Here is a 25853-nt window from a genome sequence, read left to right on the forward strand (position 1 = left end):
CTCCTCACTTGTTTAATATATATTTATTTACTTATTGGATAGAGATAGCCAATAATTGAGAAAAAGGAGGAGATAAGGAGAGAGACAAGAGGGACACCTGCAGCACTACTTCACCACTTGTGAAGTTTTTTTTGCCTCCAGGGTCAACGCTGGAGCTCAGTGCCTGCACTATGAACCCACTACTCTACTCCTGGAGGCCATTTTTCCCATTTTGTTGCCCTTGTTGTTGTTGGATAGGACAGAGAGAAATTGAGAGGGGCGGGGTAGACAGAGAGGGGGTGAGAAAGATAGACACCTGCAGACCTGCCTCGCCGCTTGTGGAGCAACCCCTCTGCAGGTGGGGAGCTGGGGGCTTGAACTGGGATTCTTGCGCGGATCCTTGCACTTTGTACTATGTTTGTACACTTAAGCCACTGCATTACTGCCAGGCCCCCTCTTTTTTTTTTTTTTTTTTTATGTAATGGAGTTCTGCAATTGGGGAGGATTTTGAGGAGAGTGCACAGCTCTCCAATACAGGAGGTCCTAGGTTTTATGCCCAGAACTGCTTATGTCAGAGCAATTCTGTAGTTCTCATCCATTCCTTTCATAAAGAAGTGTTTTGGGTTTTATTTTATTTTTTAATAAATCTCAAATTATTTATTTATTTATTTATGAGAAGGATAGGGAGAGAGAGAGAAAAACGAGACACCACTCTGGTACATATGCTGCCGGGGATTGAACTTGAGACCTCATGCCTGATAATCCAATGCTTTATCCACTGCACCACCTCTCAGACCACTTGGGTTTAGTTTTTTGCATTCAAACTTATCACTAGAAGTCAGTGTCTACACTGTGAGTTAACTGCGCCTGGTATGCATATTTGTCCTTTTCTTTATATTTGAAAGTATAGAGAAAAATTCAGAAGGTAGGTGGGAGGGCTGGGTGGTGGTGCACCTGGTTAAGTGACACATTACAGTGCGTAAGGACCTGGGTTCGGGCCCCCAGTCCCCACCTGCAAGGGGAAAGCTTTGCAAGTGGTGAAGCAGGGCTGCAGGTGTCTGTCTGCCTGTCTTCCTTTCTATAAACCCCTTTCCTCTTGATTTCTGGCTTTCTCTATTCAATAAATAAAGATAATAAAAAATTAGAAATATGTCTATTTTTTTAAAAGAGGGTAGGTGGAGATAGAAAAAGAAAGATTTCGGGGGTTGGGTGGTAGCGCAGTGGGTTAAACCCACATGGCGTGAAGCACAAGGACCAGCACAAGGGTCCCAGTTTGAGCCCCTGGCTCCCCATCTGCAGGGGTTCGCTTCACAGGCGGTGAAGCAGATCTGCAGGTTTCTATCTATCTTTCTCTCCCCTCTCTGTCTTCCTCTCTGCTCTCATTTTCTCTCTGTCAACGGCAATGGCAACAATAACAATAAGGTTGCAACACCATGGGGAAAGTGGCCTCCAGGAGCAGTGGATTCTAGTGTGGGCACTGAGCCCCAGCGTTGACCCTGGAGGCAAAAAAAAAAAAAAAAAGAAAGGAAGGAAGGAAGGAAGGAAGGAAAGAAGGAGAGAGAGAGAGAGAGAGAGAGGAAGAAAGGAAGAGAGAGAGACTTCTGCAGCCTTGCCTCACATTCATGAAGCTCCCCCCCAGTGGGTGGAGGCGAGGGGCTTGAACCCAGGTGGTAATGTGTGTGCTCACCTCTGTGCAGCACTGCTTTGGCCTGCAGTGTTCTTTTCATCTTTTATTATCTGAGGACTGTCAGCTCCTGGTTATATGCGCATAAAGTAGCAACATGAAAACAATTTGTACAACTTCTACTTTGTATTTAAATACCGAAACAAATATATTTTTTTGTGGCTCAACTATAAGAGTTATTGGGTCTGTGTGTGTGTGTGTTTTTTTTCCCTCAGAAAATGCATTCAGCAAAGCTTTATAGAGTTCAGACTTAACATAATGTTAGTGGTTACAAAGTAGAATTCCTAACTGATTCTCAAAGCCCTGGAAGGAAATAAAATTGAATATAAATGCCAAAAATACTTCTAGTATTGATTTTTAAGGGTGTCATTATGCCGTTAAAACATAAACTGATAAGTCTTTGAATTAGTGGCTGAGTTATGCTGTTCCAAGCCGGTTATAACTCAGTTAGAACATGATTACTGTTGTTCAAACCCAGATCCTTAAATATCAGAATTATGTTAGGTAGGTTTAATCTAGGCAAGTACAAATATCTATTTTCACTAACAGGATTTTCACTTTTGGAGTGTTTTGGTTCCATTCGAACTCTAAAAGAAACAAGTGTTTCTATTTTGCAGTAGGAACATAGCTCAGCAATAGAGTACAGTCCTTGCATGCATGAGGTCCTTGGCTCCATCTAGCACCACAAATGTCAGAGCTTAGTAACATTCTCCTCTCTCTCTCTCTCTCTCTCTCTCTCTCTCTCTCTCTCTTTTTTCTGCTCACAGAAAAAGAGAGAGAGAGAAAAATATGACCATTTCTTTCGTTTTTTCTTTTTTGCCTCCAGGGTTAATCACTGGAGCTCAGTGCCTACACTACAAATTCACTGCTCCTAGAGGCCTCTTTTCTCATTTTGTTGCTCTTGTTCTTGAATAGGACAGAGAGAAATTAACAGAGGGAGAGAGAAAGACAGACACCTGTAGACCTGCTTCACCGCTTGTGAAGCGATTCCCCATGCAGGTAGGGACCTGGGAGCTCGAACCAGGATCCTTCTGCTGGTCCTTGTACTTTGCTCCATCTGTGCTTAACCCACTGTGCTACCACTTGACCCCCCCAAATATGACCATCTCTAACTGTACGCCCACGATGAAGCATTTTTTAAAATATTTATTTCCTTTTTGTTGCCCTTGTTGGTTTTTATTGTTATTGTACTTATTGTTGTTGTTATTGATGCCATTGTTATTGCATAGGACAGAAAGAAATGGAGAGAGGAAGGAAGACAGAGATGGGGAGAGAAAGATAAACACATGCAGACCTGCTTCACCACCTATGAAGCAACTCCCCTGCAGGTGGGGAGCCCAGGGCTCGAATCGGGATCCTCACACCAGTCCGGTCCTTGGGCTTTGTGCCACATGGGATTACCCCACTGCCCAACTCCCACAATGAAGCATTTTTACAAGCAATTTTAGTGGGATATATATTCTGCTGTTGCCAGTGAATGGGGGGGATGACATTATATATTGTTTGAAGTTAAAGTAACAGAGGTTGAGAAAGGGTCGTTAAACAGGGAAAAATAGATTAAGCCACTGAGGTAAAAAATCAGATCTGTAAATTCTGTTCTCTCACTAAAAAGTTATTATTTTTATTTTTTTTAATAAAAAAATATTTTTTATTTAGAGGGGGAGAGAAAGGTAGACACCTGCAGACCTGCTTCACCGCTTGTGAAGCGACTCCCCTGCAGGTGGGGAGGCGGGGGCTCGAACCAGGATCCTTAAGCAGATCCTTGTGCTTTGTGCCACATGCGCTCAACCTGCTGCACTGCTGCGCAACTCCTACATCTTTTTTTTTTAATTTCTTTATTGGGGAATTAATGTTTTACATTCAACAATAAATACAATAGTTTGTACATGCATCACATTTCCCAGTTTTCCATATAATAATACAACCTCCACTAGGTCCTCTGTCATCCTTCTTGGATCTGTATTCTTCCCACCCACCCACCCCAGAGTCTTTTACTTTGGTGCAATACACCAATTCCAGTTCAGGTTCTACTTGTGTTTTCTTTTCTAATCTTGTTTTTCAACTTCTGCCTGAGAGTGAGATCATCCCATATTCATCCGTCTCTGACTTATTTCACTTAACATGAATTTTTCAAGGTCCATCCAAGATCAGCTGAAAACGGTGAAGTCACCATTTCTTATAGCTGAATAGTATTTGATTGTATATATATACCACAACTTGCTCAGCCACTCATCTGTTGTTGGACACCTGGGTTGCTTCCAGGTTTTGGCTATTACAAATTGTGCTGCCAAGAACATTATGTGTGCACAGATCTTTTTGGATGGATGTGTTGGGTTCCTTAGGATATATCCCCAGGAGGGGAATTGCAGGATCATAGGGTAGGTCCATTTCTAGCCTTCTGAGAGTTCTCCACAGATGTTGGACCAATTTACATTCCCAGCAGCAGTGTAGGAGGGTTCCTTTGACCCCACAACTTCTCCAGCATTTGCTGCTGTTACCTTTTCTGATGTATGACATTTCTCACAGGAGTGAAGTGGTATCTCATTGTTGTCTTCATTTGCATTTCTCTGACAATGAGAGACTTGGAGCATTTTTTCTTGTGTTTCTCGGCCTTTTGGATCTATTCTGTGGTGAATATTCTGTCCATGTCCTCCCCCCATTTTTTTTTAATAATTTATTTCTTTATTGGGGAATTAATGTTTTACATTCAACAGTAAATACAATAGTTTGTACATGCATAACATTCCCCAGATTCCCATTTAACAATACAACCCCCACTATGTCATTCATCATCTTTCATGGACCTGTATTCTCCCCACCCACCCACCCACCCCAGAGTCTTTTACTTTGGTGTAATACTCCAATTTCATTTCAGGTTCGACTTGTCTCCCCCCATTTTTGGATGGGGTTATTTGTTGTCTTGTTGTTGAGATTTGCAAGTTCTTTATATATTCTGGTCATTAGCCTCTTGTCTGATATATGGCATGTAAAGATTTTCTCCCATTCTGTGAGGGGGTCTCTTGATTTGGGTAGTAGTTTCTTTTGCCTTGCAGAAGCTTTTTAATTTTATGTAGTCCTATAGGTTTATGCATGTCTTAGTCTTCTTTGTAATTGGATTCGTTTCACTGAAGATGTCTTTAAAATTTATGCAGAAAAGAGTTTTGCCAATATTTTCCTCTAAGTATCTGATAGTTTCTGGTCTAACATCCAAGTCCTTGATCCACTTGGAATTTACTTTTGTATGTGGTGAAATATAGTGGTTCAGTTTCACTCTTCTGCATGTTTCAACCCATTGTTTCCAACACCATTTGTTGAAGAGACTCTGCTTTCCCCATGTAATAGTCTGGGCACCTTTGTCAAAGATTAGATGTCCATAGGTATGGGGGCTTACTTCTGGGCTCTCAATTCTATTCCACTGGTCAGTGTGTCTATTCGTGTTCCAGTAGCTAGCAGTTTTGATGACAACAGCCCTATAATAAAATTTGAGATCTGGGAGTGTGATGCCTCTGGTTCTATTCTTTCTTCTCAAGATTGTTTTGGCAATTCTAGGTCTTTTTTGGTTCCAGATAAACATTTGTAGCATTTGTTCTATACTCCTAAAAAATGTGGTTGGGATCTTGATGGGGATAGCATTAATTTTGTAGATGGCTCTGGATAGTATATTCATTTTGATGATGTTAATTCTTCTAACCCATGAACATGGAATATCTTTCCACTTCTTTGTGTCTTTTTCAATTTCCTTGAGTAGTGACTCATAATTTTCAGTATACAAGTCTTTCACTTCTTTGGTTAGATTTACTCCTAGAAATTTTATTGTTTTTGTTGCTATAGTAAAAGGAATTGATTTCTGGATTTCAACTTCTTCTAACTTAGTGTTTGCATAGAGGAATGCCACTGACTTTTGAATGTTAATTTTATAGCCTGACACCTTACTGTATTGCCCGATGATTTCCAAAAGCTTCTTGCTGGATTCCTTAGGTTTTTCCATGTATACTATCATGTCATCTGCAAATAAGGAGAGTTTGACTTCTTCTCTTCCAATCTGTATCCCTTTAATTCCTTGCTCCTGCCTGATTGCTATGGCAAGAACTTCCAACACTATGTTGAATAGTAATGGTGATAGTGGGCAGCCCTGTCTACTCCCTGATCTGAGTGGAAATGATTCCAGTTTTTCACCATTGAGTATGATGTTGGCTGTAGGTTTGCTATATATAGACTCCACTATCTTCAGGAATTTTCCATCTATTCCCATTTTTTGTAGTGTTTTGATCATAAAGGGATGTTGTATTTTGTCAAAGGCTTTCTCTGCATCTATTGACATGACCATGTGGTTTTTGGTCTTGCTTTTGTTGATGTGGTGGATCACATGGATTGATTTACGTATATTTAACCAACCTTGCATGCCTGGGATAAACCCCACTTGGTCATGATGAACAATCTTTTTGATATACTGCTGTATCCGGTTGGCTAGAATTTTGTTCAATATTTTCGCACCTATGTTCATCAGAGAGATATTGGTCTGTAGTTTTCTTTTTTGGTTGTGTCCCTGTCTGCTTTTGGTATCAGAGTGATGTTGGCTTCATAGAAGCTGGCAGGGAGTATTCCAGTGTCTTCAATCTTCTGGAAGACTTTTAAAAGTAGAGGTATTAGTTCCTCTTTGAAGTTTTTGTAGAATTCATTTGTAAAACCATCTGGTCCAGGACTTTTATTTTTGGGAAGATTTTTGATAACTGTTTCAATTTCATTAGCTGTGTTGGGCCTGTTCATGTTATCCACTTCCTCTTTACTTAGTTTTGGGAGTTGGTAGGTATCTAGGAAATCATTCATTTCTTCCAGGTTCTCTAGCTTGGTGGCATATAGTTGTTCATAGAAGCCTCGCATGATATGTTGAATTTCTGCGGTGTCTGTTGTGATACCTCCTCTTTCATTTACTATCCGATTTATTTGGGTCTTCTCCCTTTTTTTTGTTTTTTGTGAGTCTGGCTAAAGGTTTGTCGATTTTGTTTACTCTTTCGAAGAACCAGCATTTACTTTCGTTGATCTTTTATATGGTTTTCTTATTCTCAGTGTTATTGATTTCTGCCCTAACTTTAGTGATTTCTGTCCTTCTGGTTGCTTTAGGGTTCCTTTGTTGTTCTTCTTCTAGGTATTTAAGATGTGCAATCAGGCTGTTTATTTGTGCTTTTTCTTGTTTCCTAATGTGTGCTTGTATAGCTATGAACTTCCCTCTTAGGACTGCTTTAGCTGTGTCCCAAATATTTTGATAGCTTGTGTCTTCATTTTCATTGAAGTCTCGAAACATTTTGATTTCTTCCTTGATTTCCTCTTTGACCCAGAAGTTGTTAAGAAGTGTACTGTTAAAACAACAATGGCAACAAAAGGGAAAAGAGATAAATATATATATAATACAATATTAAACAAAAAAAGAAGAAGAAGTGTACTGTTGAGCTGCCACATTTTGGGACTATTACTAATCTTTTGTTGATTGTTAAGTGTTAGTTTAATTCCACTGTGGTCTGAGAAGATGCTTGGGATGATTTCAATGCTCTTGAATTTGCTGATGCTGCCTTTGTGGCCTAACATATGGTCTGTCCTTGAGAATGATCCATGTGGACTTGAGTAAAATGTGTATTCCAGTTTCTTGGATGGATGACTCTGAAAATGTCCAATAGTTCTAGTTTATCTATCTCTTCATTTAGCTCCCTTATGCCTTTATTAATTTTCTGCCTGGATGATCTATCAAGTTGAGAGATTGAGGTGTTGAGGTCCCCTACTATGACTGTGTTGCTGTTAATATATTGCTGTAGCTCTTTCAGTAGACGTTTGATGTATTTATATGGCTTCTCATAGGGTGCATAGATGTTAATTGTTCATTCCTCCTCTTTCTATTTCTCTCTGTCCTATCTAACAAGGACAACATCAATAACTACAACAACAATGAAAAACAACAAGGGCAACAAAAGGGAAAATAGATATAAAAAATGTTTAAAAAAGAAAGAAAATTAAAATTAAAGTCACTTCAGGGGGCTGGGCCATTGCGCAGTGGGTTAAGCACACATAGCATGAAGTATGAGGACCGGCTCAAGGATCTCAGTTTGAGCCCCCGGCTCCCCACCAGCAGGGGTGTCGCTTCACAAGTAGTGAAACAGGTCTGCAAGTGTCTTATCTTTCTCTCCCCTCTCTGTCTTCCCCTCCTCTCTCGATTTCTCCCTGTCCTATCTAACAAAGACCACATCAATAACTACAACCATGAAAAACAACAAGGGCAACAAAAGGGAAAATAAATAAATATAAATGAAATTTTTTTAAAGAAATAAATTAAAATTAAAGTCACTTCATGGTGCTGGGCCATTGTGTAGTGGGTTAAGCACACACAGCTCAAGGATCTAGGTTTGAGCCCCAGGCTCCCCACCTGCAGGGGTGTCGCTTCACAAGCAGTGAAGCAGATCTGCAAGTGTCTATCTTCCTCTCCCCTCTCGTCTTCCCCTCCTCTCTTGATTTCTCCCTGTCCTATCCAACAACGACAACAATAACAACAATAATAATAACGGTAAACAACAAGGGCAACAAAAGGCCAAAAGAAATGGCCTCCAGGAGCAGTGGATTTGTAGTGCAGTCCCAGTGATAACCCTGGAGGGGGAAAAAAAGAAAAAAGAATCACTTCAGACTTCCCTCCCTTCTATTCAACAAAGAGCTTAGGGAATCCCAGGCTTTAGGATTATCAGCTATACCTAGCTCATTGGCGTTGTCACAGTCTAAGTGGCCTGCCTGTAGAGACCCTGGTGTTCCTCAAAGCTTCACTCCAAGCATGTCAAATCCTTTAGCTTTTCCCTTTCTGCCATGCATCTCACGGGTTTATAGATCCTGACACAGGAGAAGTTTCTTGAGAAATGGATTCTTCAGAGATTAGACCATCAGGGATTGTTTTGTTTTGTTTTTCCCCCCTTTTTGTCAGCAGCAGATGCCCAACTTAAAAATTCCTTTCCCAAGAAGTCATTAAGAACTCAGGGGAAAAAGTCCATTTTTCCATTTAAATGCAAAATGACTGGACTGAAACGGGTCCTCTCATTGGTTATCAGTGAAGGACAAAAGCTCTGTAGGGCACCCGGCTAGAGGGAGGGAGGAAGGAAGGAAGGAAGCTATTAGCTGTTAGGTCAGACTTGAGGAAGCTCAGTTTACAGACAGATCATTTTCCTCTTCTGGGAGTGAGATTCGCATGAGGGGCCGGTGGGGGTGGAGGGCACAGGGAAGAATTATACTCATTTTAGCCACCTAAGTTCAATTATTATTTATTTATTTATTTGCCTCTAGGGTTATTACTGGGGCTCTGTGCCTGCACTACAAATCCACTGCTCCTGGATGGCTTTTTTTTTTTTCCCCCATTTTGTTGCCATTGATGTCGTTGGATACAATAGAAAGAAATCAAGAGGGGAGAGTAGACAAAGGGGGAGAGGAAGATAAGACACCTGCAGACCTTCTTCACCACCTCTGAAGTGACCCCCGTGGTTGCAGGTGGGGAGCCCGGGGCTCGAACCTGGATCATTATGCAGGTTCTTGCGCTTGGCACCACGGGCGATTAACCTGCTGCACTACCGCCCGACCCCCTTATCATATATATTTTTTTCTTTTTTGCTTCCAGGGTTATTGCTGGGGCTCGGTGCCTGCACCAGAAATCCAGTGCTCCTGGAGGCTATTTTTTTTTACCTTTTGTTGCCCTTGTTTTATCGTTGTGGTTATTATTATTGTTATCAATATCGTTGTTGTTGGATAGGACAGAGAGAAATGAGAGGGAGGGGAGACAGAGAGGGGGAGAGAAAGATAAGACACCTGCAGATCTGCTTTACCACTTGTGTAGTGAGCCTCCTGCTCCTGGGGAGCCAGGGGCTGGAACCAGGATCCTTACCAGTCCTTGGCACCACCTTGTGCTTGGCACCACCTGCGCTTAAACCATTGCGCTACCGCCCAACTCCCCCCCCCCCCTTTTAAATCTTTTTAAAAACTTATTATTTGTTGCTGAGAGATAGAAGGGAGAGGGGATGAGGAGATAGGAAGAGAGGTAGACATACCTGCAGCACTGGTTCACGAGCCACGCAGGTCAGGACCAGGGGCTTAAACCCTTGTGCATTGTGACATGTGCACTCAGTTGAGGGAGCCAGCACCAGCCCCCCCACCAAATGTTTTCTACGTAGTTTTTCTGAACTTAAACATCAAGTCAGAGTTTTCTGGGTTATTGTAAACAAGACACTGGCATTACCATTACTTCTTTTTTCTTTATTTCTCCTCCTCCCTCCCTTCCTCCCTCATACTCACTCCCTCCCTCCCTCCTCTTCTCATATCTCTCTCTCTCTGTCCCAACTCACTGCTCCTGGCCACTATTTTTCCCATTTTATTGGATAGGGCAGAGAGAAATTAAGAGAGGATGGGGAGATAGAAAAGGAGAGAAAGACACATGCAGACCTGCTTCACAGCTTGTGAAGCTTCCCCCCTGTAGGTGAGGAGCAGGGCCTCAAACTCAGATCCTTGCACTGGTTCTTGTGCAGAGTACTTACTATGGGCCACCACCCGGCCCTGCCATTACCATTATTTCCAAGGCATTTCCACTTACATTTTCTTATGTGTTGCTGGAACTAATTATGAAAAATAGTGTAATATCTGGTTTGCATTTTTTTATAATTATAAAATAATGCCAAGTTCAGTTCCCAGCACCATCATGTGCCAGAGCTGAGTGGTGCTCTGACCTCTCTGTCTTTCTCTTTCTCTCTCATAAATAAATCTTTTTAAAAATGAAATAATGAGCCTTTTATAATAGCTTTCTAATTTAGCAATTAACTGAAACCCAAGTCTATATTACCTGTTAATTCGAAGAGGGAATTAAGACAAGAAGCAAAGCATTAAACTCATTTTTAAATGGATTGTTAAGCATTCTCCATGTACTAATTAGACTTTCTTTTGCTCTGACTCCTTAAAACAAAATATATCAGCTGTTAACACCACTCTTGAGATGAACATCAGTCATAAATCTGTACATAGTGAAACTCCTCTTAGTAGTATGGACCCTTTTACAACAGCCCTGCCCACTTAGCACACAGGCCCACTGGAGACACAAGTTTTTTTTTTTTAATTTTTATTTTTTAATATTTATTTATTCCCTTTTGTTGCCCTTGTCTTTTTATTGTTATTATTATTGATGCCATTGCTGTTGGATAGTGTAGAGAGAAATGGAGAGGAGGGGAAGACAGAGAGGGGGAGAGAATGAGAGACACCTGCAGACCTGTTTCACCGCCTGTGTGAAGCTACTCCCCTGCAGGTGGGGAGCCGGGGGGGGGGGGTGTTTATGTAGTTTTTGCGCTTTGCACCACATGCGCTTAACCCGCTGCGCTACCGCCCAACTCTGGACATAAGAGTTTCTAAGTCTTCAGTGGCTAATTTCACGTTGTGGCCAGGAGGTGGGGGCGGGACACTATATATATGTTTGAGTTTTAACTCGTGTAGTTCTAAATGCTTTAAAATTCAATTAAGCAGGGAAAACTAATCATGATAAACTTTTTTAAAATAAATAAGGAAGTTGAAAACTATAAACTAAATATCACTAGTTGACAATTATAAAGAGACTTATAAATGGTATGGATTGTGTAGGTATTTTACTCTATACATACACAGTGTTTGTATGTGTAATTAAAATTATGAGTCCAGGGAGCCGGGCGGTAACGCAGCAGGTTAAGTGCAAGTGGCGCCAAGCACAAGTACTATAAGGATCCCGGTTCGAGCCCCTGGCTCCCCACCTGCAGGGGAGTCGCTTCACAGGTGGTGAAGCAGGTCTGTAGGTGTCTATCCTTCTCTCCCCCTCTCTGTCTTCCCCCTCCTCTCCCCATTTCTCTCTGTCCTATCCAACAACGATGACAACAATAAAACAACAAGGGCAACAAAAGGGAAAATAAATAAATATAAAAAACTTTAAAAAAATTGAGTCCAGAGTCTGGTAAAAATTTTTTTTAAAAGGTTTTTTTTCGGGGGGCAGTAATTAAGTACATCATAGCTGGAAATGCAAAGCTTGTTTTCAAGTTTTTGTTGGTTTTTGAGCTAGGGAGATGCACTGAGTTTTTGCTAATGGGTACCCCTGACTTATTTCTTCATATGATATCATTACTTTGAGAAACTTCAGCATATAGAGTGTATATAAATGTCTATCCAGATTAACATTAATGAGATGTGTGATTAGAAGTGACAAGAGATGGTAATTATTTTAAAATGTTAGTATTTGTAGAGAACTGTCCGATAAGACTTATGAAGAATTGAGCATGATTTTAAGCTTTTTTTTTTTTTTTACTAAATAAGTAATTAAATGATGCCATTTTCTCCTTTGTTGTCTGTCTTTGAACTTTTATTTATCTTTTGAATCATAATGTTTTGTCACACATTCTAGAATATGTAGGAATGTTCATTAATGGAGTATGTTGAGTTACAGCAATTAGGAAGCTTTTTTTTTTCTTAATAATCTTCAAAGTAATTTACAGCAGTGAATACTTGTTTGAAAGGGTTAATCAAAAGTAAATCTGTTACAACCTTGGGGTAAAATGTAAACAACTGCACTATTAGGAAGATATTAAAGTAGAGGCTATATTTACAGTGTCGTCTTTCAAATCTAGCTATGCTGTAAACTGATGTTTGCTGTATGCTCCTCCTGATTTGAAATAGATGAAAGAAAATGAACCTATAATCACCATGGTTCACACAATGATTGAGAACTCGGCGCTAAGACCCCAACTGTACCAGCAAGTAAGGTCTTGGACAGTGAATGATACTGCTTTATCATCTGCAAAACCCTTCAGTGACAGTTTTGGTTTCTCCTCAGAGTTATCCATACATTAGTGTTTTCCTTATTTCATTTTGTTGTTGTTGTGTGTGTCTATTTGGAAAAAAAAAATGCTACTCACCCATGCTTTTCAAGATGCTGCAGTATTCTTAGCATGGCTTTGCTGAACATTTTGCTGTTGGATATGAAGTGTGCCATTTTCCTGAACTTTCTGTGCAAAGTATTTGATTGATATGTACTTGGAGGTCTGCAGTACATTTGCAAAATTTTAAACAGATTGCCACTGATTCTGATTAAAAGCAAAGTGATTGATTTTTTTTTTTTTTTTAGGGAAACCTTTTTTCTTTCCCCTTCCCTTTTCAGGGTGCAGCCTTGTTCCTCAGTATTCTAGAAACAGATGGCATTCATATGGGTTCCCGTAAATATATTGGTAGTGTCTGTGCTGCGGTATGGGAAAGACCTAAAGACAGCCGTTCTTTAACACTCCGGGAATATCTTCTTCTTGTGTTCTGACCATTCTCATGCAGTAAGCAGGACAGCCTCCTCTTACCTCACCCTCTCCCCCTAATTCAGAAAAACATGCGCAAGAGTTGGCTGACTATCATTGAGAAGCCTTGGTAATCTGCAGATCTGCAAAGGAAGCCATTTTACACATCCCTTTCCAACTTTATTTTTGTATTTCATGGTTTAACCGTCCTTAGCTGTATGTCTGACATCATCAGCTTCTCCCTCTTCAAATCCCCATCCCCACCCCCCAGATTACTCCTGGCCTTATGACCTGTTGTTACACGGTTTTTAAGAAGTCATACCGATGAAGAGAATTCACTCACATGAAAAATGAATGGGTAGTTTGACAAACCTGTGTCAGAGCACCAGGTACAGAGAAGCAAGCACCCTGAGCTACACTGTATGGAAAAGCCTCTGGCTTGGCCCAGCGGGGCAGGGTCTGTGGCTCAGGACAGGGAGATGAAAGCAATGGGGGGGGGGGGGGGGCGGCTCCTGTTTCTGAGCAGCTTTCAGAACATGGAAAGCATATTGCAATAAAGAGATCAAATAAATATTTAAAGTTAAACAGCTTTACTTTTCAAAAAAAAAAAAAGGAATATTTAAATTCTGAACGTTACCCCTGCAGTTCAGTGCCTACAGGACAGCTCTACTGCTAAAGAGAACTTCCTCAGCCTCTTTTTTTTTTTTTAAGATGTTATTTATTTATTAATGAGAAAGATAGGAAGAGAGAGAGGGAGAGGAAGAACCAGACATCACTCTGGTACATGTGCTGCTGGGGATTGAACTCAGGACCTCACACTTAAGAGTCTAATGCTTTATCCACTGCTCCACCTCCTAGACTACACCTTTTGTTTTTTTTAAGATTGTTTTGGGGGGCCGGTTGAGCAGACATGTTACAATGCTCAAGGTCCTGGGTTTAAGCCCCTAGTCCCCCCCTACAGTGGGAAAGCCTCACAGGTGGGGAAGCAGTGTTGCAGGTGTCTCTATCTGTCTCCCTCTCTATTACCCCCTTCCCTCACAATTTCTGGCTGTATCTGTCAAATAAGTAAAGTTAATTTAAAAAGATTGTTTCTGTTTTGGCTACCAGGGTTATCATCTTTCTATTTTATTCCATAGAACAGAAAGAAATTTAGAGAGGGAAAGAGGGATCAGGCAGTGGTGCACCTGGTTAAGTGCACATTACAGTGCACAAGGACCCGGGTTCAAGCCCCTGGTCCCTACCTGCACCTTCATGAGTGGTGAAGCAGGGCTGAAGGTGTCTCTCTGTCTATCCTTCCCTATCTCTTTCTCCTCTCTCAACTTCTTTCTGTCTTGATCCAATAATAAATAAATAGAAATATTGTAGAAAGAAAGAGAGAGAGAGAAAGACACCTGCACACCCCCTGGAGGTGTTAACCGGGGATATGTGTGTTAACCAGGAGCCACTGCACCACCCCTCCTCTCTTCTTTCCTCCCCTCCCCTCTTCTTTCTCCCCTTCCTTCCTGAGACAGAAAGAAAGGGCTTGAACCCATATCCTCTTACGCAATAACATGGGCACCCTACCAGCTAGCCCCTGTGTTTTATAACATGATTAATTTATATCAGTGAAATTAATCACCTAGCAAAATAATCGTTTTACTAGATACAGACTAGGATCCAAGGATAGATCACCCAGTAGAGTGCTTGTCTTGCCATATGCATAGCCTGGGTTTGGAGCCCGGGACCAGACTGCTGCTATCTCTGTCTCTATCTAAAATAAAAAAAATGTAACATCAACCCATCAGCAGTGAAGATATTAGATAAAATATAGCACATACCAGTAAAGTCTATTTCACGTACTTGAACCTAGCTCAGACATATGTAATTACTGAATTTCTGTTTGTTTTTCTGATGTTGCTGAGGTAATCCAAACAAAGGTATTCAAACCCAGAATTTTTGAGACTGGGGGGAGCTAAAAGTAGATTGGAAAAATCATAAAATGTATTAACATAAATCTTTTTTTTCTATTTTGCTAAGGTTGAATTAACCAGAACATCCGTGAACTTAATTTCTTTTACTAGGATGTTCATATCAAGGAACTAAATAGCACAATTCAATTCTAGATAGAAAAAAATTTCAATACATTATGTCCTTCTTTTCTTAGGGAAATCCTCAGTAATTATGATCAGCAATAAAAATGTTCAGTGTTTAATTCTTTTGCAGCCCAGGATGTGGCACAGTGGGTAAAAATTCTGACTCACAAGCATGAGGTCCTGAGTTTGATCCCTGACATTGCATATGCCAGAATTATGTTCTGGTTTTCTGCCTCTCATTAATAAATGGGTTCTTTAAATAAAATTTTAGTATCTTTATTTTAATTATTTGATAGAGACAGCCAGAAATTGAGATGAGGGACGAGATAGGAAGAGAGACAGAGAGATACTTGCAGCACTGTTTCACTACTTGTTAAGCTTTTCCCCCTGCAGGTGGGGACTGGGGGCTTGAACCCTGGTCCTTGCACATTGTAACATGTGCATTTAACCAGGTATACCACCATCCAGCCCCTAAATGTATATATATATATATTTTTTTTTTTTAGGTTAATTTTTAAAGACTAAACTTAACTTTTTTTTCTTTCTAAGAGGTAAAAGCAGTGTATAGGGTTGCTTTGATTAGTTTAAGTTTTTTGTTGCTATCTAATGATTTAAGTACCGAATAATAAAAGATTTAAATAAAATTCAGGTATATTATTCAGGTGATGGAAATGAAGGTGCAACAGAAATAAATTAATTTATATGCATATTTATGCCTATAGGCATATCACTTTGAAATTATAACTGCACAATTACAGTATGTCAAATGACAAGGAAATAAATATACAAGAAATTTCCCTTAATAGAAATAGTAATAGCAGCATCCTAAATGATGATTACAGATTACTTTTTTCCAGTTGAAAGTACTATTGATTTTTCTGTTGACTCTGAGATAACAGAATACAATTCAATTTTGATCTTGATGTAGAACTCTACTAGCTATGTTTAAACTGTATATCTAGTAAAGCTGTTTTGCATTTAACTTTAAATATGAATAGGCAAAGTATGTTTGAATATCTTATATCTAAAGAATATATATATCTTCATCACTTAAAAATGCTTGATTTGGGCGTTGTCTTAACTTTAGGACTGTAGGTAGAAACATTTAAATGTACTTTTCATTACTTTTTTTAGGTAGGAAATAGATGATTCTGTTGGGCCTAGGTGCTTGAATTTAGAATGACAATTGGCACTTCTCGGAACAGACTTGGTGGTTTTTACTTAAAAACAGTGCACAAGGGTTTTTACTTTTGTCACTAAATTCATTTTTCATGTAGTATTCATTTCTATGGAAGTGGTGTGGTTTAATAATCACTGTGCATACCCTTAAGTAGTCACAGATCCATTTGCATGAGGTACGTGAAAGTAATGACTTGAAATGAACCACGTAAACCCAGGATTTATTACTGTATGTTTGGAATGCTTACACTGTTAACCTGATGCCTATATTTGTAGCTACATTCAGAGTTACCTGCTGTTTAAACGTTAAGGGTATATATATTTGTAGATAGATGTAACGGATGCATTTGTATATGACACTTAATTTTCTAATCTAGAATATAATTGAGATACATTACTTCTCTCCCCACCTTGAGGGAAAGTGTACTTATTGATAAAATGCATGTACAGAGCCACAGTGAAACATTGCCTGCAGGGCTGGGGAGATGGCATAATCGTGATGCAAAAGGTTTCATGCCTGAGGCACCAAAGGTCCCAGGTCCAATTCCTAGCACTATCAGAAGCCAGAGTTGAGCAGTGCTTGGGTAAGAACAAACAAAGCATTTACTGCTGTGCCTTCATTGCTGTGGAGAAGTCAATATAAAGTCAAGAGTGGAGAAATAGGACATTATTACCTACAGAAACTACCATATTATCTGTGGTGTAACTAAAACAGCTCTTGAAATCTTGGTAAGCACAATTAGAGATGAGGGTTTATTTTGGCCAACAGATGTTTCGAAGAGGCTAAAGAAAGGATGTTTGAGTACCTTAAAGCATATATCATATATGATATGATATGATATAATAGGATAATCCATGAGCACATGCACTATGAAATCTGACTCTCCATTGTTTATAGCGTAGATTTGTAGTTTTACGAGATCTTGAATGATTTTCCTCCTTTCAATTAAACCCATCCTTTTCCTTGATTATCTTTTAGTTCTTAAGACAGAAGAACAAGATAAGTCTTTATTGTGTATGTGTATTTATATCTTCTGTATATGTATGCGATCTGTGCTAGGTTTTGTTAATGCAATTGCACTGAGCTGTGTTGGCATTTGAGTGTAGACCTGCACAGTTGTATGATCATATGTTGAACTATGCCTGAGTCAGATATTTGATTCAATTCAAATATATGATTGTATTTGTCAAGCTTTCATTGAAATCAAATGTGTGTCTGACAAGTGGAAAATGTTAAGGTGCTGTATAATGTTGTTTGAGCAGCTTGGTATTTTGTTTCACAAGCAAGCTTAAGTTAAAATCATTCTTAGTGTTTCCTGCATAACTGTATCACTGTTAAATATTTCTCTATTTTTATAAATGATCTGTGTTTGAATTAAACTCCTTAAAGTATAATCTGTTAAAATTCCATTTTTTGTTACTGTTCTATAATTTAAATATTAACTGTAGGTTAAGTAAATTTGTTTTTTTAATATTCTTTTTAAAGTTGCCATTTGACATTTTTTCTTATAGCTTTCACAAGATGAATGTAGAGGCACATTGTACAAATATAGACCCGAAGAAGTAGATATTGATGTAAGTATTGGTGTGTAGGAGATTTTCAGTGCTGTTAGCTTCTCTGCCAAAGCACTGGAAATAAATTTAACCCAAAAAAGGGGGGGGGGGTCACTTTGCTGTGTTTGCAACCCAGGCTTGAGCCCAGCCCCACTGTACTGAAAGGAGTTTCAGTGCTGTGGTGTGTGTCTGCCTCTTTCTCTCTTTTTTTCTCTGCCTTCTGTTTCTCTGTTTTTCTGTTTAAAAAAGAGAAAGAAAGAAGGACAGAAGTGTCTATTTTTGCTCATAAAATTCAACTAAATCATCACTGCCCAACCTGTCCCTTTCCTTCCCCATTGTTAACAGATTCATGAGTCACTTAAAGGAAGACAACGGGTTTTTTTTTTTTCATTTCAAAGTTTGTGGAGACCCTCCCCCACAGGCACACACACACTTCTGCAGGGGAGAAACTTCACCAGTGGTGAAGTATTGCTCTTTCCCTCTCTTATCTTCCCTTCCTTCTCAATTTCTGTCTACCCTATCAAATAAAAGAAAGAAAAACATATTTAGATCTGGGAACAAAATAATATTTTCTCTAGCCCTTAGAAATTGCCTGCCAGTGGCTAGAGAAGTGACTCAGCTAATAGAGCATTGGGCTCACATGTCAGAGTTTCCCAGTTCAGCCCCCAGCACTGCGTACACCAGCGTATGCTCTGACTTCCTTCTCTCCTCTCTCTCTAATATGTAATCAATAACATACATCTTTAAAAAAAAAAGGGGGGGTTGAGGGGAGTCAGATGGTAGCGCAGCAGGTTAAGCACATGTGGCACAAAGCCCAAAGGACCTGCATAAGGATCCCAGTTCGAGCCCCCGGCTCCCCACCTGCAGGGGGAATCGCTTCACAGGCAGTGAAGCAGGTCTGCAATTGTCTATCTCTCTCTCTCTCCCCTTCTCTGTCTTCCCCTCCTCTCTCCATTTCTCTCTGTCCTATCCAACAACAGCATCAATAACAACAATAATAACTACAACAATAAAACAAGGGCAACAAAAGGGAATAAATATTTTTTTAAAGGAAAGGAATGACCTATCACTGTTTTTCTTTTTTAATTAAATTGTTCCTTCTTTTCTTGCTTTCTTTTTTTTTTTTTTTGTCTAATCTTTATTTATTGGATAAAGACAGCCAGAAAGCGAGAGGGGAGGGTGAGGAAGAGAGACAGAGACACCTGCTGACCTGCTTCACCATTCCTGAAGCTTTCCCCCTGCAGGTGGGGACCAGGGGCTTGAACCCAGGTCCTTGAGCCCTGTAACATGTGCGCTTAACCAGGTGTGCCACCGCCTAGTCCCAATTGATTTTTCCTCTTTCATATTTTATATAATTTTTTTTTTAACCAGTTCACTCCTCAGTTCTGACTTTTGGCGGTACAGGGGATTGAACCTGGGAGCTGGCAGCTTCAGGCATGAGAGTCTTTTTTGCATAGCCATTATGCTATCTTCCCCAGCCTTCTCTTATCATATTTTAACTCACTGGCTGACATGCATTCTTCCTTATTTATATCTCACTCTTCACTTATTTCTTCTCATTTTTTTTCCCCATTGAGTTAAAACTTTTCATTTCAGTAGGATCCAACTGGTATAATTTGAGCTTGTTATCTAATACAGATCAGGCAGTTATTTTAATATCAATAGATAAATACCAAACAAAGTGAAATCTCAAATTTCTTGCCTGCTTATCATTCTGCTGTAAAGTTTGGAAATTAAAATCTGTCCAGGCAGGGCTTTTACTTTTCAAACACATAGAGAACTGGGTTGTTATACTATTGAAATTTTATTAGAATATCCTTGCATTGTTTCATAATTAAATAGTCATGGTTCTGTAAGGACTGTAACATATTCAGACTACCAAGAGTAGTTTTTCAGGGGCTAGACAGTGGCGCACCAGGTTAAGCACACACATTGCAGTGCACAAGGCCGCAGATTCAAGCCCCTGGTCCCCACTTGCAGGGGGAAAACTTCACAAGTGGTGAAGCAGGGCTATATGTGTCTCTGCTTCTTACCCTCTCTATCTCCTCCTCTCATCTCAATTTTTCTGTCTCTGTCCAATAATAAATAAATAAATATTTTTAAAGGAGTGATTTTTCTCCTTTAGCAGCATTTTTATTCATATCATTGCAGTTAGAAGCACTCTTTTGGGGCCGGGTGGTGGTGCGCCTGATTGAGCGCACATGTTACAGTGCGCAAGGACCCAGGTTCAAGCCTCCGGTCCCCACCTACGGGGGAAAGCTTTTCGAGTGGTGAAGCAGGGCTGCAGATGTCTCTCTTCCTGTCTGTCACTCCCTTCCCTCTAGATTTCTGGCTGCCTCTACCTAATAAATAAAGATGATAATTTTTTTTTTTAAATTAAAGAAAAAGAAGCACTCTTTTGTGGATACTATTTTCTTTTTTTAATTTATTTATTTGTTATTAGATAGAGACAGAGAGAAATTGAGAGAGAAGGGGGAGATAGAGAGGAAGAGAGACAGAGAGACACCTGTAGACCTGCTTCACTGCCTGTGAAGTGACTCCCCTGCAGGTGGGCAGCCGGGGGCTTGAACCGGGATCCTAACTGGTCCTTACACTTTGCACCACGTGCGCTTAACCCACTGTGCTACTGCCCGACTGTCGATATTATTTTCTAACCACATAAGAACATAATTAAAAAATAAAGACAACAGTATCCAGTTGGTATATTAGTTAATGACTACAGGTTTGTTTGTTTCCTTTTACCAGAGCGCTGCTCAACTCTGGCTTTACTGTGTGGTGGATCAAATCTGGAATTTCAGAACCATGAAATTTTTTTCCACAGCCATTACACTGTCTCCCCTTCACAGACCTGCATGTAATTGTAACCTCTCCAATAGATTGTAGGAGAAGAATATCTTAACCATAGTGAAATGACTTGTTAAAAAATTACATGACTGTTTGACTACTAAGAGTACTTTGAGTTATATAGGTTAAATATGATTGAAATGTCTTCATTTCATATGCACTTTTCTTTGTATTTTATCTTTATAAGCTTTGTTTGAATAATTCTCATTTTACTGATAGAGTAAAAATTGGCCTAAGTGTGCCTTGGCTGTTTTAAAAATGCTTTGTGACTCCTACCTCCAGTTGTAGGGGAACATAAAAAAATATTGCTAACACAAGATATCTTCTCTTCCAACCTAGGCCAAGTTAAGCCGGTTATGTGAGCAAGATAAAGTGGTCCACGCTCTGGAAGAGAAACTCCAGCAACTCCACAAGGAGAAAGTAGGACGATTACATTTATGATCTACAATGGATGTTACTGTTATGTTATTATTATAAAGACACTGATAAAGTAAAAAAAAAAAGAATTCATTTGACAATAGAGAATATTAAGTGTCATTCTTTCTATTATAACAGTACACACTTGAGCAAGCTTTGCTCTCAGCCAGCCAAGAGATAGAAATGAACGCAGATAACCCAGCAGCCATCCAGACAGTGGTGCTGCAGAGGGATGATTTGCAAAATGGACTCCTCAGCACGTGTCGCGAACTCTCTCGAGCCACTGCTGTAAGTACCAGTAGGTTTTTGGTTTCCTAGTAAGCCATTGTGCTGCAGTGCTGTAGTTCTGTCTCTCTCCCATGCTATCGCCCCTCTCCTTGCTATTTCTGTTTCTGTCCTGTAAATAGGTAAATAAATATAAGAAAAAAAATTCTAGGGAATCAAACTTAAGACTTCATGCTTAAGGGTCCAACACTTTATCTCTTCATGCTTGAGGGTCAACATTCCATCTCCCAGGACTAGGATTGGTCTTTATTATACAAAGGAATATTATTTTAAAAAAGGGGGGGATCAGTTAAGCACACATGGCTCGAAGCACAAGACCAGTGCAAGGATCCTGGTTTGAGCCCCCAGCTCCCCACCTGGAGGGGAGTCGCTTCATAGGTGGTGAAGCAGGTCTGCAGGTGTCTATCTTTCTCTCCCTATCTCTGTCTTCCCCTCTCTCAACTTCTCTCTGTCCTATCCAACAACAGCAGCAATGATAACAATAACAACAATATCAACAAGGGTAACAAAAATGGAAAAAATGACCACCAGGCGCAGTGGATTCGTAATGCAGGCACCCAGCCCCACTGATAACCCTGAAGGCAAAATAAATAAAACAAAAGGCACAGAGTGATCTTTTTCTCTTCCCCCCTCAGCATTTTGTTCTTGTAAAATAATTGTTCTACACAGGAGATACATAATCCTTTTTGTTGTTGTTAAGTTTGAAGAATTTTGTTATTGTGATTCTTTTATATTTTTGAAAAAAGAAAAAAATAGTGGAAAGGGAGAGATAGATACCTGCTTCATCATTTGTGAAGCATTCTTCCTGCAGGTGAGGACCAGGTGCTTGAATCTGTGTCCTTGTGCATTGTGGCATGTACACTTGACCAAGTACATCACCTGGCCCTTTTTTTTTTTTTCCCACCATCCAGTATTTTGTTTGTTTATTTTCATCAGAGAAGTACTCAGCTGTGGCCGATGGCCTCAGAGCTTCGCGCATGGAAGTCTTTTTGAATAACCCCACTTGGGGTTCCGAGTCTGGAGCAGAGCATGTCAGGCCAGGGTGGGGGAGGTTAATACAAATAAATGTAAGGAAATAAGTATTTTATGGATTTTAAGGGAATTAAAATAATTTTGAGAGGGTGGTAATTGGATTCATGTCATTATTTCAGTTAGCAGCACCTGTAGATGGCTATTAAGACACCGTCAGTATTACTATTTTAACCTAGGCCAAGTTAAGCCAGTCAATATTACTATTCCATAGCTACAGCATGATCTAAGTTGAAATGATAGGTTTAAGTTAGAATTATAATTAGCAGTCCCTTTTAGCCTATAGCCATGTCACTTTGTATGCAGAGTCTCTGGGGATTACCAAATTACTACTTTCAGAGTTTATGAATCGAGTGCTTTATGAGTTCAAACAGTCTACTGTAGATCTTTCAATGTAGTTCTCTGTAAACATGGCAAGAACACCTGCCCAGGCAGCCATCTGAAAGAAAACCATTATGAAGAGCCACCTGCTCCCACGTCCTTGTCTGTACTTTCAGTGAACTATTTAGAAGCAGCTCTCTCCCAAGAAGGTCCTTTTTTTGTTTTTATTGTTGTTGTTGTTGTTGTTTTGTTTTGATAGGACATAGAGAAATTGAGGACCGGGTGGTGGTGCACCTGGTTGAGCACACATGCTGCAATGCGCAAGGACCCAGGTTTCAGCCCCTGGTTCCCACCTGCAAGGGGAAAGCTTTACAAGTGGTGAAGCAGTGCTGCAGGTGTCTCTCTGTCTCTCCCCTTCCCTCTCAAGTTCTGGCTGTATCTATCTAATAAATAATAAAAATTAAAAAAAAAAGAATTGACTTTGAGAAGTTGAGAGAGATGGGGAAGATAGAGAGGGAGAAAGATAGACACCTGCAGACCTGCCTCACCACTTGTGAAGCGATCCTCCCACCCCCGCAGGTGGGGACTCGAACCAGGATCCTTGCACTTTGTAATATGTGCCCTTAACCCAGTATGCCCCCATCCGGCCCCCAGTTCCTTATCTGAGAAGTCTAAGTTAGCTAGCAAGATACTAGTATCTCAACAAAAGTTTTCTTTGATTCCTCCCCCTCCCACCCCCAGTTTAAGCCGAGTCCCAGTAGGTTATTTACCGAAAAAGTCTTAGTAGTGGGGCAGTGAGATAATCACCTGGGACACCCATGGAAGCAGTAATTCATGGGAGAAGCTTAAGCTTATATTCATTGTGGAGAGAGAGAGAGAGAGAGAGAGAGTGTGTGTGTGTGTGTGTGTGTGTGTGTGTGTGTGTGTGTGTGTGTGTAAAGATCAGTGTAGCATTGAAATTGCACATGTATGAGGCCCCTGAAAGGATTTAAAAAAAAAATCGTGAGTAGAATGAGCACTTGTTTTTCCAGTTTCTTTTCTTTTTTTTTTTTTAATATTATATTTATTTATTTCCCTTTTGTTGCCCTTGTTATTATTGTTGTTGTTATTATCGTCGTCGTTGTTGGATAGGACAAAGAGAAACGGAGAGAGGAGGGGCAGACAGAGACGAGGAGAGAAAGACACTTGCAGACCTGCTTCACCGCCTGTGAAGCGACTCCCCTGCAGGTGGGGAGCCGGGGCTCGAACCAGGATCCTTCTGCCGGTCCTTGCGCTTTGCACCATGTGTGCTTAACCCGCTGCGCCACCGCCCAGCCCCCTCCGGTTTCTTTTCCCTTGTGTTTAGCACTGGCACAGTGTTCATCTCAGACTCAAAGCATCTTTTTTCTTTTCCATTTTATTGGATAAGACAGAGAGAAAATGAGAGAGGGGTAGAGAAAGATAGACACCTGCAGATCTGCTTCACACTTTCGAAGCAACTCCCCTACAGGCAGGGAGCTGAGGGCTCGAACCAGGATCCTTACGCCAGTCCTTGCGCTTCGTGCCATGTGTGCTCAACCTGCTGTGCTACCGCCCAACCCCCATCAAAGCATCTTCACAGACATGTCTTATTGCATAGGATACAAACCAAGTTATATTTACTTTTCTATTTTCAGCCTAAAGCCACAAGTGTTACCAGTGTTAGTATGCCCCTGGCATCAACCATGGCATGTGGTTGGCACATGTGGATGCTGATTAAATTCATATATGAATTATAGTCTTGCTAGCAGAATCCCAGAGGATTCTGGTGATTCTTCCAGTTGATTCAGGACATTGGTTCACATATTTTATACTGGGAGATAAACGATCTCTCAAAATGTTTAAATAGCATTAAGGCCTCCAAATATCCAAGCTTTGATTAGCAAAGAATTTTCTCCTTACCTGGTTGTCTGCTAGGATTTGTACAACCCTAGGATGAACGCAAGGCAAAATATAAAGGAGTGTTCCTGCTATATATGTATTTTTATATTTGTATTATTTGATAGGACAAAGAAAAATTGAGAGGAGTAAAGAATATAGAGGGGAGAAAGAAAGAGAGACATAAGCAGCACTGCTTCACTGCTCATGAAGCTTTCCCCCTGCAAGTGGGGGCTGGAGGCTTGAACCCAGCAAGTCCTTGCACATGGTAACATGTGCACTCAACGGGGTGCGCCACCTCCAGGCTGCCTTCCTTTATGTTTTATGTAAATTGATTCTAAATAAACCCAAGTCAGGCTTCTGGGGTGTGGTTGAAGAAATCCAACGTTCGGAAAGGTAACCCATTTAATGTTTTTATTCATGGAGAGAGATTTTTTTTTTTTTTTAGATAGATAGGAAAAAAGGCAGAGACACCTGCAAACTTGCTTCACCACTCATAAAGCTTCCCCCCTACAGGTGGGGGCTGGAGTCTTGAACCTGAGTCTTTACGCATTCAAGTTGTAATGTGCATTCAACCGGGTGCGCCACCACCCAGCCCCCAAGAGATTTTTTTTTTATTGCTGGGGCTCAGTGCCTGCACTGCAAATCCACTGCTCCTGGAGGCCATTTTTCCCCTTTTGTTTTCCTTGTTGTTTATCGTTGTTGTTGTTATTATTGTTGTCATTGTTGTTGGATAGGACAGAGAGAAATCACGAGAGGAGGGGAATATTGAGAGGGGGAGAGAAAGATAGACACCTGTAGAAACCTCCTGTGAAGCGACCCCCCTGCACGTGGAGAGCCGGGGACTCGAACTGGGACCCTCACGCAGTTACTGCCATGTGTGCTTAACCAGGTGCGCTACCTCCCAGCCCTCTCATAGAGAGATTCTTAACAGGGCTAAGAAGAAAATACTTTAAGCAGTAAAGGTAAAGAATTATATATTTTTTTATGTTGCCAAACTTGAAGTACATGATTTTTTCTGAAACCCCAAAAGAGTATGACTACAGTGACTCAGACATTCAAGCACATTTTTTCTCACCAAAGTAAACAAAACTCTTTGACTTCAGGAGCTGGAGCGAGCATGGAGAGAATATGATAAATTAGAATACGACGTGTCTGTGACCAAGAACCAGATGCAAGAGCAGCTGGATCGCCTTGGTGAAGTGCAGGTACAGAGTGGGATTGGGATTATTGGATTTTGGCATACCTGGTACTGGTATGGCCCATCAAGTTAAAGTCACACCTTTACAAGGA

General features: G+C 40.4%; 1 protein-coding gene across 28 annotated transcripts in view; it reads left to right on the forward strand.

Moving 5' to 3' along the window:
• Window positions 1-25853, forward strand: part of PLEKHA5 (pleckstrin homology domain containing A5) — a 297283-nt gene that overhangs the window by 235389 nt on the left and 36041 nt on the right. For 12 of the 28 annotated variants that reach the window (XM_060194437.1, XM_060194441.1, XM_060194444.1 and 9 more), the window contains 6 exons: window positions 12359-12439; window positions 17194-17229; window positions 17727-17789; window positions 20952-21032; window positions 21168-21317; window positions 25667-25768. In XM_060194437.1, coding sequence (XP_060050420.1) covers window positions 12359-12439; window positions 17194-17229; window positions 17727-17789; window positions 20952-21032; window positions 21168-21317; window positions 25667-25768 — 513 coding nt within the window. Of the gene's footprint in view, window positions 1-12309; window positions 12440-17193; window positions 17230-17726; window positions 17790-20951; window positions 21033-21167; window positions 21318-25666; window positions 25769-25853 lie in introns of those variants that run through there. The other 16 variants (XM_060194442.1, XM_060194449.1, XM_060194454.1 and 13 more) reach the window with 4 other exon arrangements.

The sequence above is a fragment of the Erinaceus europaeus genome, chromosome 7 (genome assembly GCF_950295315.1).
Source record: "Erinaceus europaeus chromosome 7, mEriEur2.1, whole genome shotgun sequence".
Classification (NCBI taxonomy): domain Eukaryota; kingdom Metazoa; phylum Chordata; class Mammalia; order Eulipotyphla; family Erinaceidae; genus Erinaceus; species Erinaceus europaeus.